Genomic DNA, 20,600 nt, shown 5'->3' on the forward strand with positions numbered 1-20,600 from the left:
TGCCAATTATATGCCCATTCTGCAAGTTTATTAATGTCCTTCTGTAATTTGTTGCAGTCCTTCTCAGTATTGACTATCCCCCCCCCCCAATTTGGTGTCATCTGCAAATTTAGAAATTGTTTTTTTGATTCCAAAGTCTAAATCTTTGATATAAATTGTGAACAGTGGTCCCAGCACTGATCCTTATGGAACACCGCCACCCACTTTCAGCCACTGTGAATAGCTCCCTTTTACCTCTACTCTCTGCTTTCTGTCTTGAAGCCAGCCAGCTATCCATTCTGCTACTTGTCCCGACTCCGCATTCTCTGACCTTGTTCATCAGTCTATTATAGGGTACCTTATCGAAGGCCCTTTGGAAATCTAGATAAATTACATCTACTGAATTACCATTGTCTACTCTCTGTTACCTCTTCAAAAAATTCAATGAGGTTGGTCAAGTAAGACTTTTCCTTTTGAAATCCATGCTGACTATTCATTACTATGTTTTTGGTCTCTAGATGTTCTTCTATTTTCTCCGTTAGTAGAGATTCCATTATTTTTCCTACCACCGATGTTAAGCTGACTGGTCTATAATTCCCTGGACGTGTTCTATCTCCCTTCTTAAATATAGGTATTACGTTAGCTATCTGCCAGTCTTCTGACACTGAGCCTTTTTCTCACGAATTATTAAATTATGTGTAGTAATGCCTCGGCTATCTCTTCCCTAGATTCCTTTAAAATGCGTGGATGCAATTCATCCGGACCAAGGGTTTTACCCTCTTGGAGTTTGATTAGTTTATTTAATTTTGAAGAGGAGCAGGGGAGTTCTCCCCAGTGACCTGGCCAATATTTATCCATCTACTTCCAACTTCACAACAAAGTCTATCTCCGCCCCTGCTCATCTGCTGCCGAAACCCTTATCCATGCCTTGGTCACCTCCAAACTCGACTATTCCAATGCTCTCCAGCCAGCGTCACATCCTCCACCTTCCATAAACTTCAGCTCATTCAAATTTCTGCTGCCCATATCTTATCCTGCAACTTACTCATCATCCGTGTATTCCCTAGCTTACGGTCCGGTTCCCTAATGCCTCAAGTTTAAAATTCCCATCCTCTTGTTTAAATCCCTTCATGGCCTTGCCCCTCCCTATCTCTGTAACCTCCTTCAGTCCTACAATCCTGAGAACAGTACAATCTTCTGACTCTGGCCTCTTATTCTGGCCCTGGCCCGGCTCCCCCGCCCACCGGCCCGGCCCGGCCCCCCCACCCCCGGCCCCCCCCTTAGAGTCATAGAGTTGATGGCTGTGCCTTCAACCATCTAGGCTCCATGCTCTGGAATTCCCCCTTAAATCTCTCTGCTTCTCCACCTTTCTCTTCTCCTTTAAACCCACTTCTTTGGCCAAACTTTTAGTCAGCCCTCCTTCTTTGGCTCAGCGTCCATTTTTGTCTGATTCTGTGAAGCACCTTGGGATGTCTTTCTATATTAAAAAGGTGCTATATAAAGTTGTTGTTATTGAAATCATTTGGTGTTTTAAGTTGTGGAATGTAGACCCGTAAAATTCTTTCAATACATTCTAAATATAACCTGTATTATTATGTTAATTACTAATAAAAAAAAACACCTGATGTATTGAAATCACAATTTACAGCACAAAAGTATCACACATATATGCTTATACAGTTTTCCAGAAGCTACGAAGGATACAACTGCAGTACATTTATACTAAATCTTACTACCCAGATTTGCAGAGCAAGAGAAATCCTAACTACATACATTATCCAAACCATTGCAGTTTTCATTAAATTGTGTTTCATTAATCTGAATGACGTTTGCTTCTCTAAACAACAGCACATCAGAAACAATTTCGAAGAAGCTTATTACATGAAGACTAACTGGCTGCGTCTGCGGCGATATTCAGTAGGGGCGCTAATGGTGGCGTTAGGCATTTGCGCTGCGCCGCCACCGATGACGTCATCGGTGTGCGCAGCGCCCCATTCGTGCCCCGTTCACGATATTTGGTAGCGAACGCCGCAGTTGCGCCGCTCGCTACCCGCGCCCGGTTCACGGGGCCTTACTGTGCCGGCAGCGGCGCAAGTTAAGGTGGAGGTGCGGGGCGGCCGCTTTTTCGGCAGCCGCCTGCCAGCACCTCCGGCCCCGGCCTCCTAACCCCCCCCCCCGCAGCATTGCCGGCTGTTTCCCGAGAGCCCGGCACTTCTCCTTGGTGCCGGGCTCATTTGCCGGCACTCGCGATCGGGGATCGCGCTGTTGCAGGCACCTCCCCCTTAACAGTGGGAGGAAGGCCTGCAGTACCGCAGCGTGCCGTGCCGCAGCATGTGGCGCTGTGGCACGTTGCGCTGCGATAATCAGTTTCAGCGCCCCAAGAGGGACGTGGAGCGCCTCGAGCCTCGCCCCGTGTCCCTCGAGCGGCACTGAAACTGAATTTCTGGCAATCGGTATCACTCCGATCGCCGCGCTAAATCCTGCGCTCCGCCGACTTTTGCGCCACTTTGGCGCCCCAACCCAATTTCTAGGCCAAAGTGTTTTTCTCTCAATGATAAACTTAGAAGATTTAGATAAATTTTACAAATTTGAACTCCACTAGTGGTCTTCATATTCTCTTTTAGAAGTGGCAGCACCTGGAGTTAATGATGCAGGGCTACCTATAATTAACTCAGAATAAAAATGATCTTAATAAAGTAACTAAGTGCTTAATGATGTCCTAAACAGGTAGGGCAGCAGAACAGCATGCAGCATTCTCTTTGCTGTGACATTAAGCACAAGCATTAGAATTTCTGTCACTGCATGGCATTGTTAAGCAAACAAAGAAAATTCTAAGCTTTGTGGAAACAATGCCCCTCTAAATTATTTTAAGAATGTTATCACATTTTTATCCAAAAAGATTTCTTTCAGAAGAGGCAGTTTTAGGAGAGCCCTGTGGCTAAAGTGATAGAGCGATGACTGCCAAACCAAAGAGTATGAATTCAAATTCCAATTTTAACCGATAGTGTGGTGTATGTACCTTTAAGAGGAACTATGTTTTTGAAGCCCCTGTGTACTGTAGTACCAGTAGTGACTACTCGGGTATATAAGCCTGTATAGCGTCTTGTGTAGTTAGTTCACCTCCAGACTTTGTTCAGTAAACACTTGTTAAATCAACTCCTGCATTCCGTGTCTCCATTAACACACGGATCCAACAGTGGCGACGAGTTAGAAACGAACTTACCTGCAATTCGGCAGCACCTCAAGGAGATCGATTCCTCAGACGATGGTCGAAGCAAGAAAAAAAAACTGTGGTTTCACCAGCTAAATGGGCTGGTGGCAGATAGTGCACTGATCCTTCCTGGGCTGCGGCGGGCTGGGGCTCGACCGGGTGGCTCTGCAGCGGGGCCGGGCAGCAAGTCGGAAAGCAGAAGCAAAGAGAGACAGAGGGTGGAACACTCAGGAGGCGGCCGGCGCTGCAAAGCAGGTCGGCGTTCGGACCGAGCAGAGGGAGGGGAAAGTCCCAGAGGGTCCGACGGGAACGATTCTCCAAGTAACGGAGAAACTATTTAAAATATATATATATTAAAAAAAATAGAAATACCGCGAAAAGCTGCAGGTCGCAACGGGAACCGCGGAGAACAGCGTTGGCAGCAGCGGGAAAGCGCGGGAGGCGCCATCTTGACTCGGCGGGGGAAGAAGGAAAAGTGCGGGAGGCGCCATTTTTGATTTTCAGGATGCCGAAGACTGGCAATATTACTGCTTTCGATAGTGATAGAGGATTGGACCACATATGTGGAAAGAGTGGAGGTATATTGCAAGGCGAATGAAGTAGCGGATGATAAAAAGGCATCGGTACTTCTAAATCTGATGGGCACAAGGACATACGGGCTGTTACGAAACTTGATCACTCCAGCCAAACCGATGGACGAGAATTTTAAGGAGATTGTTGATACCCTACAGGAGCACTTAAACCCAGCACCGCTGCTGATAGCGGAACGATTCAAATTCTTCAGGAGTAATCAGCACAAGAATGAAAGTAACGCTGATTACCTCACCGAATTACAAAAGCTGTCAAAGCACTGCCAATTCGGGGCAGGACTGGCAGATTCTCTACGAGACAAATTCGTCTGCGGTCTCCTAAGTGAAGGAACACAGAAAAGACTACTTTCTGAGAAAGATTTGACACTGGACAAGGCTCTCAGTGTGGCTGTATCATACGAAGCAGCAGCAAGAGGAGCTGCAGAGATACAGCAAAAGCCACAGGACTTCGGCACCCATGAAATGACACGGGGTTTCGAGAGATGTTATTGCTGCGGCAGATCCACCCATGACCAGAAGGACTGCTGGTTCAAGGACAAAGCACGCAGGCAATGCGGAAAGATGGGACACATTGCACGTGTATGCAGATCTGAAAAGAAATCCACTGACAGTAAAAAGGTCAATAAGGAAAAGTACAGAAAGGTACAAATGATGACGGACAGTAGCTCCGAAGACCAGAAGAGCGATAGCGACTCCGGAAACAAGAGACTAAGCTGTCTCAAATTACATAATGTAATTGCCAAAGAAGATTACCAGACCATTTGGGTTACCCTCACGATAGCGGGGTCCCCAGTCAAAATGGAGCTAGATACAGGATCAGCTCTGACCGTCATAAGTCGACGGGATTACGAGCGGCTATTTCCGCATATACCTTTGAAAGACACATCCATTATCTTGAAGACATATACGGGGCAGAAAGTATACCCCAGAGGGAAAATAAGGGTGCCTGTTGTATACAACGGCAAGGAAATACAGAAGTTGTATTTATATGTTCTGCAAGATGGTGGTCCACCGTTGTTGGGACGTGAATGGATCAGAAAGATACATTTAGACTGGCACTCCATTCAGGCATGGACGGTGACCAGTAAGAAAAAAAATGATGATGACGTCATACCTGGGCGATTTAAAGAAATCTTGGCTAACGCCAAAGAAGTGTTTCAACAGGAACTAGGAACCCTGAAAGGCACCACCGCCTCAATAAAAGTGGAAGATGCGGCAATTTCCAAGTTTTTTAAGGCAAGGCCGGTGCCATACGCAATTCGTCCAGCCGTCGAGGCAGAACTGGAGAATTTGGAAAAAGCAGGCGTGTTATCCAAGGTAGATTGGAGCGAGTGGGCAACACCCATCGTCCCGGTCATGAAGAAAACGTTGAATAATGATAAATCTGAAGAACAGAGAAAAATTTGCATCTGTGGGGACTTCAAGGTGACTGTAAACCCGGTTCTTCACACGGTACAGTATCCTCTTCCGAGGATAGAAGATATTTTCGCCTCACTATCCGGAGGGAAACGTTTCACCAAAATTGACTTAGCACACGACTAGGACTGCTGATGTATACCGTGGACATTGGAGAAAGCATAATAAGGCGCCATGCTGACCAGATCATAGAGTCATCTGAAAAAGGACAACCTACACCACAACTCTATACGCCTAGTGATGAAGCAGAGATACCCATAGTATCTACCTCCGATCCGGTGATACTGGAACCAGATGAACCCAACACTGGCATTGAAGCCGAATCGACCTTGCCAAAAGAACCTACTACACCACCGAAACCTACTACACCACCGAGGCGTTATCCGGACCGAGTCAGGAAGCCTCCAGAGAGACTGAATTTGTAATTGATTAACTTCAGCAAATGTGTAGATTATTGTTCTTGTAAAAATGTTATTTAATGATTACTTAAAATGTTATGTACTATTTATCTAAAAGGGGAGGAATTGTAGTGTATGTACCTTTAAGAGGAACTATGTTTTTGAAGCCCCTGTGTACTGTAGTACCAGTAGTGACCACTCGGGTATATAAGCCTGTATAGCGTCTTGTGTAGTTAGTTCACCTCCAGACTTTGTTCAGTAATCACTTGTTAAATCAACTCCTGCATTCCGTGTCTCCATTAACACACGGATCCAACAGATAGTTAAACTAGCCTTTGCTTCATTGAATTACCAGTTTTTGGCTGCAGCGCCAGACAGCAGCACAACCATCCAGTTTACGGGAAGGAAGAAATTGGTAGCACACCATCACATGACTACACAATTTTGGAACAACACAGACAGGAGTTCATCGGCGACCACTCGAATTCGAGTATGGTATGTCCTTCATCAGCCATCTACTTGTGGGTCATCAGGTGGCTGTGGAGGCCAATCCGAGATCCACAGACTCTACTACAGTGTGGGCATGTAAGACTATTGGTAGTAACTGGAGTATGGCTCTTCTTAAGTTGTTGTCTCTCCTTTTGGCGCTGGCGTTTATCTTCAGTGGCACGCAGGAGATTCTTTTCATGTAGTGCGGCACCGTTGTGGATGCATTTTCTCCAATTGTCTCTGTCCTGTGCGATTTCCTCCCAGTTATTAATATCGATATGGAACGTTTTAAGGATTACTTTGATGTTATCTTTGTAACGCTTCTTTTGACCACCAGGAGACCTCTGCCCTTCCTTCAACTGGGAGTACAGAACCTGTTTTGGGAGACATGAGTCTGGCATGCAAATGACATGTCCAATCCATTGGAGTTGATGCTGCATGATGAGCGTAGTGATGCTGCAGATATTGGCCTCTTCAAGTATACTCCAGTTGGTACGCTTGTCCTCCCAGCTGACCCTCAAGATTTTGCGCAGAGAGCGTTGGTGGTATTGCTCTAAGGCTTTGAGATGTCTACTGTACATAGTCCAGCTTTCAGCTCCATATAAAAGGGTGGGAAGGATGATGGCTTTGTATACAAGAATTTTAGTTTGGACTTGGAGGTCATGATTTTCAAAGACTCTCCTCCTCAGTTTAGAAAAGGCTGCACTTGCACAACTCAGGCGGTGATGGATTTCAGAATCAATGTCAGCTTTGGAGGATAAATGGCTACCAAGATATGTAAAGGTGTTGACATTTTCAAGGGTGTTATTATCAATCTTTATAGAGGGAGAAGTTGCAAGCTGATTAGGTGATGGCTGGTGGAGCACCTGGGTTTTCTTTATATTCATGGTGAGGCCCAGAAGTTTGTAGGCTCTGGAAAAAGCATTCAAGGTGTTTTGTAGATCATGCTCGGAAAGAGCTGTGATGGCGTTATCATCTACATACTGTTAACTCCATAATGGTAGTGATGGAGACTTTGCTCTTGGCCTTAAGCCTGTTGAGATTGAAAAGTCAGCCATCAGTACGGTAAATTATTTGAATTCCAGTGGGCAGATCATTGCCGATGAGATGGAGGATAACTGAGATGAACACTGCAAAAAGGGTTGGAGCAATGATGCAGCCCTGTTTTACTCCTGTCTCAACTGTAAAGGGCTCTGAAATAGAACCGCTGCTGCTGAGAACTGCTGCGGACATGTTGTCGTGCAGCAGCCTCAGAACTAAGATGAATTTATCGGGGCAACCAAGCTTAGACAAGATATGACAAAGTCTGGCGGTGGATGGACAGGAGTTACGGACGCAGCCACTGCTCAAAGCTTCCCATCCTCCTGGCGGAGGGTGGATGTGTGGAGGGGAAAGTCATTTGAAGGAATAGCATCTCAAAAAGAGAGACAAGTGGGCTGAATTTATTTTTCATGACCTTCAGTTTCAGATTTCAAGTCAAACATCTACTTATTGTGAACTGCACTGGGGTGTGTTGATGCCTCAACAATTTATATGCAATAACAACTTTTATAATAATACATTTGCCACATTTAGTAAGAATTCTATATTACAAACCATTGCTACAGGCACTGTGGCATTTTAGCATATTTCCAAATCTCCCACTGATACATATTTACATCTAATTGCTATTTTGGCTGGGCAAATCCCTTTATTTTAAGCTTAATTGAAGACATGTGCATGTTGTGCTAACACACCAATTACTAAGCTACGTTTCCTTTATAACCATTAGTGCATTAGATTGTGATCTTGGCCTAGTTGTTTTTATTTTCCCCTCTGGCAATCTTTAGCATAATTGAAGATAGTGTACAGCATTAATAATGCTGACTGCGCGACTCGCACACAAAACATTTATTAGCACAATGAATCGTGGCCCTAAATTCAAAGAGAAATGATCGGAGCAGGATACATTTAGAGGGATGAAAATTCTACTATGGTCCTGATTATCTCAGTGGAATTCTTAGCTGTTTTTGTGGAGAATAAAAGGTAGAGATCAAAATATTTTTCAAACATGAAAGTCAAGCTTGCACTTGGAGATCAGCAAAGAATGCTAATGACCAGTGATAAGCCCTCTGTAGGCATGATTAGCACAGTTTTAGCCAGGCATTTTGAATGCATTGAGTGGTGTGAATCTGTGGAATTACACCAATATTTCATTTGTCTGTAGGAATTGAATGAATGAGGAAGGATATCTTTTTGCCAAGATCGGTGTACAAAGAGCAATAATTGGAGATGATTAATTTGTTGCTAATGCACATTGATTCCATAGTAGCTCAGAAATATATTATAAAGAGATGTGGCCTATGATTTTTATCAACTGACAGGCTAATAATTCAACCCCTGTAGTATTTTTGTGTTGAATTGAGTTTTTATCTTTAAGAGAACAAATGAGAAATTGAAATTCAACACAATGAATTCCAAATTACTGAGTCCAGTGCCTCAGATGGAAAAGTTGCAAAGCTGAGAAGGACATGAATTTAAAATATAAAAATGTAAAATATACCAAAAGCAAGTTACTTCTGGTGTAAGTAAGAAGAATGTTGAGAAACATTCCATTAATTCCATGGTATTCTCATCCATCATTAAACTTCAAAAATTGTGTTAAATTTCCCTTTTTATTTCCCTCCTATTGACATTAACTTGGCCCCACATTGAATGTATCCTTAATCGGAATTTGGGGAGCTCTCCAAGGCAGACATGTTCAAAAGAGCCATTAATGCTGCCTCTTAACTGAGTTGAGGTGCACTTGTAGGTCTTCCCTGCTTCATGAAACTGACAAAACTAACCCTCTAAGAGAAACCTACAAATGTAACTCAAGACCGGGATGTGGACTTAGTGAAGAAAGACGTCCCAAAGTGTTTCACAAGTAAATTAACTTTGAAGCACAGTCACTGTTGTGATGTAGACAAGCACAGTAGCCAATCTGCACACAGCAAGATTCCATAAACAGCAATTAGGTAAAGGGCCAATCATTTTTTTTTTTTTTTTTTTTTTTAAGTGATGTTGGTTGAAGGAAGAATTTTGGTCAGGCCAGAGAACTTCCATGGTCTCCTTCAAATGATGCCATTGGATCTTTTACATTCACCTGAGGGGGCAAATGAGGCCTTGGCTTAACATCTCATCTAAACAATGGCACTTCCAACAGTGCAGCACTCCCTCAGTACTGCATTGAAGTGTCATATGTGCTCAAGTCTCTGGAATGGAGATTAAACCCACCTCCTCCTGATTCAGAGGCAAGAGTGCTACCACTGAGCCAAGGCGGATACCTCAGTCAGGAGGCGCCGTCTGCCATTGAGGTGGTTAAAGGATCCCATGGTATTATTCAAAGAGCAGGGTGTTCATCCCTCAACCAACATCACTAAAACAGATTAGCTGGCCATTTACAGTTTGTAGGACCTTGCTGTGCACAAATTGGCTGCTGCATTTCCTGTAAAACAACAATGACTACACAGTAAAAGTAATTGATTAACTACGAAGTGCTTTGGGAAGTTCTAGGATACGAGAGTGCTATATAAATTCAAGTTCTTTCTAGCCTTGAAGTGTTTGGACCTGTAGCCACATTGCACTAAAACTATTTTACAACATACTTAAAAAAGGTATTTTGCCTTGAGTTACCGTTGAACTTTGGTGGTATTATTTCTATGGTAATATTTTGAAAGAGCTGGTTGTATAATCTTGAGCAAGGATATACATTGGGAGGGATATATAAGCCAAGCAAGAGTTCAAAGTCAGACCACGTATGCCATTTGTGGTTAAGACTGTTTAAAAAGTTAGCACACTTTCTTTATAAGTTACAAAGAGGCCATATAGTTGATAATACTTTAGCTATAATGTTTTTTTATTCTGTCCAAACTTTGCAGAAATCAATCATCACTACTAATTCTAAACTGACACTTATAAGGAAAACAAGGAGTCACATTTAAGAGAGTCTCCCCAGTAGGAGTCAAGTCTCATGTGGATGCACGTCTTTCATCACAGGAAGTATTTATTGATGTTTGTTTAAAAGTCTTAAGTATTTGTACAATTTCAAAAAGCCCAGAAAAATGACAAGCGTACCTGGAACTACTGTCGAAGAGTGTTTGTATTACAAAAATGAGAAATGTGAAAAAATTCAGAGGAACAGATAATAATTTAATGATAATCATAAGATTCAGTTTCATTCTTTGATCAATAGAATTAACTTGAGACACCCTGTAAAGGCAACATCAGCAGCTTGTGAGTATTCCCACACCAACAACACCGTGCCAGTATTTCCACACACCAAGACACCTGGCCGCAATTGGCCTAAGTCCTCAAGTGCAAAGTTCTGCACTTCTACCAACCCTGTCTTTGTCAAGCTCAACTGGCTTCCTGTAGCCCAGCAAATTAATTTTAAGATCCTTGCCCAATCGTTCAAATCTCTCTATGGTTTGCACACACTGCCTTCGTGATCACCTTCAACGTACATCCCTTCATGTACCCGCCACTTATCTGGTTGCTCTTTCAGTCATTACACCATTGCCCTGTGTAGCTCTCTCTGTCTTGATAACTCCCTTCCTTCTTTCAAAAGCCATCTAAAAATTAATTCTTTTCCTTTTTGGCCCTTCTGCTCAACGTCCAGTTTTTTCCTCTGCCTTGTAAAATGAGTTCAGCACGTGAAGAGTGCTGTAGAAATGTAAGCTGCAGTAGTCTTTCCAAAGCAATCAGATAACCTGCGAGTATTTCCATAAAAATGCCATCAGAAATTCAGTTACTATTTCCATAGTAACACCATCAGATGCTCTGCAGGTGACATGTTAGACCACCTGTCACTATTTCAGTAGTAACAACATTGGGCACCATGCCAGTATTTACAGCACCACGAGACACCAGATTAGTATTTCCATTGTAACATCATCAGACACTGTGGCAGTATTTCCATCATTACATGTACGCCAACACAGAAAATGAGCAAAAGCTAACAAACAACTTCAAAAAAGCTGACAGAGTCCCCCCAAAAAGGCTGACAACTCAAAATGCCCCTGATTATGTCTACAACGTGAAAACAAGTAATTGACACTGAATGTGCAATTCAACAAGTGGTTGTGAATTCTGCTGTAAGTATCCCAACATTCCTTCACTTATACTGGTTGGTAAAAAAACATAAGTACATAAAAGTTTAAAGGGAGAAGAGGCGAAGCTTTATTTTCTAGGGTGGTCTGAGGGCATGCCCTCCCAGAAAACTTTGATTTTTGACACTTTGGTGCATTTTTCAAGTATTTTGGAATGTATAACGAACTTGGGCTTTGCATTTTTTACATCGAAAAAGGAAAGGACTTTTGTTCAGCTTTATTGAAAACTATTTTCTAGTTGCCATTTTTGAGAATTAATTATTTTTCTTTCTTTATTTATAAAACATCTTTCTCCCATGGGCTCAGTTCAGTCAGAACAGCAAATTTAGAACTGTTCACAATCATACCAAATGATGTCCCCCTTCCCAACCAGCTGGTGCTGCAATTCCAGGAGGGTCTAGGCAATGCTTCCCTGGAAAATTTAGAAATTTTGCATAAAAAATGGGACATTTCAGCAAATTTAAAACATTTTTTTATATCTCACAATTGATAGATATTTGGTCTAAAAGGAGGAAAAAATAAGTGACATTTGGGTTTTCAACAGATCAATCAGACCCAGCTTCCTCAACAGTTACTCTCCCACTTTTAAAGTACACCTCCTCTGTTCAAAGGCACTCTATCCCCTCCAGACCCAGCTGACGGGCACTGTACCCCATCCAATAGCCTCATCCAGTTCAGAGACATTCTTCATCTCCCCACTCCCCCCACCCAAAGTTCAAGCTGGTATCCTTCTCCCCCAATTTAAGCTGTCACTATTTTCCCTTTCTAAATCCTCCACCAGTCATGCTGCACTTTCCTTTTTTGCCTCCTCCTAGTTAATGCTGGCAGTCTCCTTTCTTCCTAACCCCAATGTCCACCGCAAAGCATGATCTTCAGCTCCTCCTCTTTTTAAAGCAGCATTTCTTGCTTCTTTCCTTCCACTAAAATGCTGCCTCCTCCCTCCCTAATGGGCTACTCTTGTATCACTCCCCCAAAATGCTGTTCCCAGCTTCGCCCCCCTCTAAAGTACTGTCTCTTGCTTCTCCCCGCTCTCAGTCCCAAAGAACACTCCTCATACCTCCGGCTATTGCGATTGATATTGCTGCACATGGTGGGTGGGAATTTATGATCTGGTTAACATTTCTGCCCACCGTGTGCAGTGACATCAATCACTTAGAACAGGAGCGCTGGGTGATAGGAGCTCAGGAGTGGTGCATAGGCAAGGGTCTAGTCCCTGCTGATTTTCGGTCATAAACAAGGACACACAAAACAGTGCCTCCAAAATGCTGAATGTCTGTATCAGGGCAGATGGTTCGCATTAATGTTGTTACACCATCAGATACCAAGCCAGTATTTTCATTGTAACATTATCAGACGCTGTGCTGATAGTTATAAACGAACGCAGTCCTGATCTTGTCCTTGCCCAAAATCTGTACAAGTGCACTTTCCAGCAGTGGTTATTTGTTTTGGGGGGGGGGGGGGGGGGGGGGAGAAAAGAGGGGGATGAATTTCCTCTGTGGGTGTATGCGTAACAAAATTGTACAACTGTTCTTTTTTAAATCGTGTTACGATTTTGTTACATGCAGCAGAGAGAGAAAATCCTCCACCTGGCGAGTGATTAAAAGCTGTAAAATGGATCTTTCATCCTACGATTTGTACTTTTTCTAAATTCTATCCTCGCAGAGGTGTGCCCGAGGGGTTAACAACAGTACTATTTACATAATCTGCTTACTGAATGTAATGTCGTGTCTCACTACCCTTCTTATAAATGTATATCACACAAATGAAAGGTTTACAGACTAAAGTAACCAATATCTTTAGAGTCATAGAGTTATACAGCACAGAAAGAGGCCCTTCGGCCCATCGTGTCTGCGCCAGCCATCAAGCCCCATCTATTCTAATCCTATTTTCCAGCACTTGGTCCGTAGCCTTGTATGCTATGGCGTTAATTAGAACTAAAAAGTAATATGAAGCACAAAAATCAGCAAATACTATTGGAGCTACAGAACAGTGGGGGCACAAGATACTATGTTCCTCTTCCATTTCAGTTTTTTTTTTTAAACTCAGGCATAAGCAGTAAATAGTGCCTAATGATGCAACTTTACATCGTGATGCAAGCATGTTAATGCACCGAACTGGCTCAATGTGTTTAGGCCAAGGGCAGAAGTTGCAGTACTGGCTGCGTATCGGGAGGCCCAGCAAAAAGTGGATTTCCAACTGAAAGGAGTAAGTTTCCATTTCATGGACTGCCATTGATTGCGTGGGATCTGCACATCAGGAGTCAGCAGCACTACATTAATGTAAGAGTGCCTCCATTTGGAATAAGCAACACATTTCAGAAGAACTGTTATCCTGTTTCAAACTCCTGCTTTTAACTTCTCAAGTGTCAAAACCAACACTTGTTAAATCCTGTAATGTAGAGATTCTCAGAGAAACTCAAAAATACTTCATATGCACAAGCAATTAACAAGAAAACAGGCGTTACAATTCGTGTCCTGGAAAATATGAGCCTACAGTCGATCATACAAAACAATACAATGGAATAAAACAAGTGCATTACCATCAAAGGAGCGCTATTAATTAAATCAAGGAAATGGATCACTTTCATCTTTTTAAGTAAATAAAACAAGCCACAAGGGCAAGAGACTGGAGGGCACCTGCAGAAATGTGCAGGAACGACCCCTTCAAGAGAGGAGAGGAGAAAATGGGTGAAGGGCAGAGCACCAGTATTACTATTCGCTCACATTGGCCCAGTAATTCTGGGCCCAACGCGCGAGTACGGACGGGGTACTCACGCGTGGGCCCGATGGAAGTGCCGGTTTTCAGCATGCACAGCAAACCGGCATTTCCTGTCCTCTGAACCAAGGGGTTCAGAGGACGAACGCGTGCGCGCAGGAGTCTGCGCGTGCGCGCTGAAATTCCTTTTTTTCCCCCACAGGTTTGCGCGTGTGTAAGGGCCTCTCCTTTTTACAAATGTAAAAAGGAGACGTAAGGACTTCATTCTTTAAGGTAAGTGGTCTATTACTTAAAATTATAACATTTTTTCCACAGCTTTATTGTTTTTAAGGACATTACAGTAAGGTAAGTGTAGATTTAGACCCGATTATTAAAAAAATTATTTTTTTCAAAAATTTGATTAATTGTTTAAAATCGTTTTTTAAAGTTATTTATAGTTTATTTAATTATTGGGATTTTAAATTTTTTTAATTTAAAGTTAAACTAGTCTTTTGGGCGCCCGTACTTTTCATGAGTTTGACAGTTCTTACTATCAAACTCATGAATGAAGTTTTCCCCTCCCCTGATTGGCTGCACAGTGCTCACCTGATCCCAGCCGGCACATCGAACTAACTACGCCGCTGACAGGAATTCCAAGCAGGCCCAGGCTTCAGATGTCGGCGCGCCGGGTGAGTGCACATCGGGGGCTTGCACGCGCGGCAAGCCCCCGAACCTAATTTCTGGGCCAATACTTTCATTTGCTCTGAGCGTTATTATTAATAATCTGAAGTGAATATAAAGCATAAATCCCTTGTTAACTGATATATTTACCAGACAAAACACTAATGTTAAAATGTCTTGAGCCAACAAAATTCAAGGAGACAACATTATTGAGGAAAATCTGAATATTTTGATGTGTTATGTATCTTTACATGTGACAATTGGTTGTGTTTTAAGTTCAATTACTTGCACTGAACCCCAAAGACTGTAAACTATCAGAACCTTCAAGCAGATCTCTGACTCACATTGTTCCTAAATGCAACAGCAGTTTAAAGTGTACTAATTAGCAGTGCATGATACACACATCATCTGGGTGAATTCTGCATAATGAGTCCTTTTTAAATATACATGCTGGTTGTTGACTTGCAAAATAATGTATTAGTTCAAAGGGTATTTGATACAAACTACAAGGCAGAGAAGCGCCCATTAAAAACACACCAACTGTTATAATGAGGGCATGGAGAGCTAGGCCTTGATAGATAACCATCTGTTTGGTTTGAGGCATGAATCTCTTGTGGGAATCACAAAAATGATTCAGATACACCTCCCCCCACACCGTCATCACCAGCCCCCACATTATCACCACCAGTGCATTTAAATTGTGCAGTGTGTGGTTATTTGAATTAATTACAGTACACATTTTTTACATTCTGATCTGTGGGAGAGTGGCCACTAATGCTGACAGGATCTCGCACTCTAAGAATGTAATTTCTAATGCCCTGCACTATCTCCCCCAGGTTTTGTCCTTGAACATTGGTAGTTGTTAGTCAGTGTAAAGGAAAGACGTTATGCCTTATTTACTGGTTGTTACAGCTGATTTGAGTGAAGCAGGCTAGTGGTATATGTCAGTCATAGTTACTTACAGTTCTAAATTGTGCTAGTTAAAAAAGAACACTAGGATTCTCCTATGTGTAACGATTTGAGTTGGACTTTGACTAATTAAGGACTTTTGAGTATAATTATTCCTGTGATATTCATGTTCTTGTACTTGGTTGTTGCTTCTGGCTTTAATCAGCTCTCTATCCTCAATTCCAGCATAGAACAGATGGAGATTACTTTATCACCATTATATATACAAGAGACAATGTTCTCACTGGAATAAAGTGCATGTGTAGCACCAGTTCTATAAACAATACAACTAATTGTGTACATCACACAGGCTTGTAGTCTTTAATTGCTGATATTATTCTGCAAGTATCCCAGGCAGCACGTCATACTCTTCATTCTGAATTTGCAACTTCTGCAGCTTCAGAAGTTTTCTCTTCTCTGGTGCACTTCTGGCCCAAAATAAATAGCCTCCAATATTCATCAATTTATATGAACAGACTTAGAGCTGTAATTCATTATAGCTGAAATTTTTGTCTGATTCCACCTCTGTGATGCACCTTGGGATGTTTTTCTACATTAAAGGCACTAAATAAATGCAAATTGTTGTTGAAATATACCACTAACCTGTTTTACCCAATCAGTTGTAAGCAAAATACTAACATCTTTCCTTTATACTGACTACCAACTACCTCAGTGTCATTTCAAAGATAAATACATATAATGCATGGGTGTCAAAAGATGTTGGCAGATTAACAAGAGTATAGAAGGATCAAGTTTGATGGACTTAATGCCCTTTTTGTGTGGTCTCATTTCCAAGGATTTGGGAAGTTCAGGAAATCAAATGGACAATGTGCATATTGATGCAGTCCAGATGTCAGTAGAAACATATATTAAAAAAAACTCATTACCTATAATAAAACCAAATCGCAGTCATTTTGTAGCTAATCAACACTGGACCTTCTCGGGAGATTTAGCCTACCACATGCCTGGGATATTTTTCATTCCTTTTAATGGAAGTAATAGATTCATGTAAATCTGTCATTCCGCACTGCAGTGTTAGTAACATACAAACAAATGTTGTAATTGAACATTGAGCTGTGACTAATATTAGCTGTGAATGCCTGTGACTTTTCTGGAATCAACACTCACAGTTCAGTACTTGGATAGCCAAATAGACATCTTTGAAGTGCACACTTAATTAAAAAGGGGGCTGTCAGCTCTGATTGATTTTAGTGCAGGAATGAATTGTGCTTCCAGGGCGCATTTGCTCTCTATCCTGAAGACTGATTTTGGGATATACAGCTACCATATAATTACTGAAATACTAATGCACACAACCAAATTCAATCATCTATGAAATGGGACTGATTTTAAAGAGTGTATATGTACCATTTATTTTCTGAAGAGTCTGATGATACCTAATAAAAAAAAAAGCAGGTTGAGTAATATATGTTAGTGGCTGGGATTTTTTTTTCAGGTCACAGATTAAAGAACCATGGCAATTATGATGCTTTCATGCAGTGCAGGAATAGGAATCCTGCATCACTGTTGTACCACATACAGAGACTACATGCCAAATCGTTTCAAGTGTCACACTTGCATAGTCCATAACGCAATTTTTTTTTAATGAAACAACTACCCTTACTTGCACAGAAATTACATGACTAGCTGTCTTTACGTATTCATTCACAGTTACCCTAGCCCATGGCTAGTAAATATCTAGCTGAGAGAATGAAGTTCGCAGCACGAGAGTAATGCTCCCTGGGGCAATGTGTTTTCAAACATATTAATTATGAAAATGAGGAACTGTAAATAAACAATCACTAGCTTTCAGATGGGAATCTCCTGGCAGCCAGTAATTTTTCTTTGCGATTTTTTTTTTCCTTGTCCTCTCACTGGCCCCCAAGATGTAATCAATATTAAATCTAATTTCCTATTTTAAAGGTGTATGCATTTAATTGATTATCGTGTGTCATGACTAGAATTGCTGCCCTCCCCCCCCCATACATTATGAAGTGGGGTGCGGGGCGGGCATGTCACAGTAGGATTTAAACGGTTTCAACTGAGCAATGTAATGGCTTTGGTGAGCATGTGTCTTAGGGACACCTTTCATCACTGCAATGCGAGGAAGAAATTTCATTTTCGCAGTCAGTAATTGGAATGGTAGCACAATGTGACGGACAGAGCAAAAATTCCGAGTCAAATACTTTTAAAACAAGAATCAAACCACCCACAAAGCAAAAAAAAGTTTAAAAATATTACACTCCTGTTATTTGACAATGGGGGGGGGGGGGGAAATCAACATTCCACTCTACTATCATGAACAGATTTGAATAGCTTAATCTTTCCAATGGGTTTTCTTTCAGAAGGTTTTAAAAAAAAAGTATTCCTCCCACTTTCCCTTCGCAGTCTCCCTACACTGTGTACCATCAGGAAAGGGCCATGCCAGAGCAGGTCAGGGCGATTCATCCTCTTCCCCACACTCCCCCACCCCACTAGGAAGTTCTCTGTCTTTACTGTATCATTTCTAAGATCAATAACCCTCTCTATGGGAGGTCATGTTCCTCACTGGTGATTTATATCTATTCTTCTACCACAGGAATGGGAGATTTCAAAATCAATTTGCATAATTTATATTTATGAAATAAATGTGAAAATATTTAAAAGGTAGATGCTTGGAACTATAAATAACATAAATGAATGTACCTCACATCCATGTTACTTTTTCTAGTCAGAAAAGTGGAACAATGCAGATTATGAATAGCTCAACAAACATGGCCAATGTCTCTGGTTGATTGATACTTGGAGGTAGAACAGAGTGCTCCTTTCCCTTTCATATATACACAGCTGAGTCTGGTGACACCCTCTAATGAAGAACCCGGAGAGGGTATGGTAGGATAGTGCTAATGTTACTGGACTAGTAATCCAGAGGCCTGGACTAATAATCCAGAGGTGCGAGTTCAAATCTCACCACGGCAGCTGGGGAACTTAAATTCAGTTAATTAAATAAATCTAGAATAAAAAGCTAGCATCAGTAATGGGGTCCATGAAACTACCAGATTGTCGTAAAAACCCATCTGGTTCACTAATGGGAAGGAAATCTGCTGTACTTACCTGGTCGACATACGACTCCAGACCCACAGCAATGTGGTTGACTCTTAACTACCCTCTGAAACGGTCTAGCAAGCCACTCAGTTGTACCAAACTGCCACAAAGAAGTATAACAGCCTTGTGGGAGTACCTTCACCACACGGACTGCAGTGGTTCAAGAAGGTAGCTCACCACCACCTTCTCGAGGGCAATTAGGGATGGGCAATAAATATTGGCCTTGCCAGTGACGCCCACATCCCATGAACGAATGGGGAAAAAAATAGCAGATGAGATTTCGCCTTCAAATTTACAGTCCCAATCTTTGACATTACTGGTTTATTTTAAGTTGTGATACTCGCTTCCATGTATGACCTGGTCTGCTTAGAGGGTTTAGGGAATATGGTGTCATATGCTCAATACCCCTTAATATTAAAAGATGACTTCAGCAAAGAACTTGCCATTGTGCAGTAGGTTGTAATGATGACCGGAGGTGTTGTTCTTCAGTAAAGCAGCCGGTTCTTTATTATAGCTTAGTGCTCTCTCGTGCAAAAGAAATGATCAATTACTCTCTCTTTCCACTATTGCGTTGGGGAAAGAATCACTGTGATGTTAGATTGCAGCTACAGCTATAGCACACAAACCATTTTCCATGTCTTTGAATTTCCTCAATTGTTTATGCAAATTTTAATTAAAATCTATTTTTGACATTTGGTGAGAAATAATTGAAGTTTAAGGTGCCGTGAGACTTACCAAGACCAAATGAGCCAGGACCACTGACACTTTGTGGGGCTTGGATGCTTGTCGATGTGTAGAGACCAGTCACCAGTAAACCATCAAAGTATGTGCTCGTGGAAATAGTCACTGAAATACATAAAAGGAAAGTAGGTTTGATCAATTAATGATTCCGAGACCAGACGAGGCATACAATACAAAGCATTAGGAGCATATTTTGGGATGCACTGGTATCCTCTACGCCAAATGCAGGCACAATAGTTAACAAATATAACAGTTGATTGTGTGTTCAACCCAACAAGGTGACAAGACAAATATGATTATCATGGGTTGTAACATCTTCTCTCATTGACTGCGTGCTGAACCATTGTTACCAGATTAGCAACACAGCAGTTAGTGATGATAACCACGCCACCCTTCAGCATATTATGTAGAGAATACTATAATGAACAAAGAGATGTGGAAGAGATAAATTACTACCGCTTTATAAATGCTGACACTCATTTTAACAAAATCTACAACAGAAATCCTGTGAATAATTGCACTGAAGAACATTTTAGTTGAAATTAAGCGTGAAATGTTCATTAGATTTTATTAAGAATAAATTAAAATCCACATTAAAAAGTGACCACTGGCAAGACCAAAATAGGCTGATTAAAACAGTAGCTGCTTGATCAACTATGTCGTGTTTGCAGAGCGCGTTTTGTTACTTAACCAAGATCAGTTACATCATTCTATTGATACTTCTTTGTTGTGTTAGTCTGTTTAATTTTTTTCCCCTTTCCCCCCTTTTTCTGATCCGAGCAATATGTTTTCTGTCTTTTTCTTGTAATGATAATTTTTTTTCAGTTCTAAGTAAGGATACGGATCTGAAATGTCGGCTTCGTTCCACAAATGCTAATTGATTTATTCAGCGTTTCTTGCTTTTACTGTTTTGGTTTCAGATTCCTAGCATTTGCAAAAGTTGCTTTTCTAATTCTTGAGCAGGTGTCCACACAGCATGTGGGTTTCTGGGGCTGGGAGGAGCAGTCATGGTGGCAAACCTGGTAAAGAGTGCATGGTTTTTGTGAACGAGCCATAGGGCTCATGTGAGGGAACTAACCGGGGAGGGAGGTAGGTCGTGTTTCTGCATTTAAAAAAAAACTCATTTTTCCACAGAAAGGATCCTTGTATTTAAATTCCTCCATGGCCTCATCCCTCCCTAAAACTCTAACCTTCTCCAGCACTACAACCTCCCCTTCCCCCAAACTTCCTTGGCTTTGAC

At 41.7% G+C, this 20,600-nt stretch overlaps 1 protein-coding gene across 1 annotated transcript in view; it reads right to left on the reverse strand.

Annotated features, from left to right (window-relative positions):
• reln (reelin) overlaps positions 1-20,600 on the reverse strand; it is a 391,712-nt gene that overhangs the window by 331,122 nt on the left and 39,990 nt on the right. Inside the window, exon 2 of the mRNA XM_086010451.1 lies at positions 19,355-19,465. Coding sequence (XP_085866577.1) covers positions 19,355-19,465 — 111 coding nt within the window. The remainder of the gene's footprint in view (positions 1-19,354; positions 19,466-20,600) is intronic.

Source organism: Somniosus microcephalus, chromosome 17, assembly GCF_052327205.1.
Source record: "Somniosus microcephalus isolate GS21.2 chromosome 17, FLI_Smic_1.0, whole genome shotgun sequence".
NCBI classification, from domain to species: domain Eukaryota; kingdom Metazoa; phylum Chordata; class Chondrichthyes; order Squaliformes; family Somniosidae; genus Somniosus; species Somniosus microcephalus.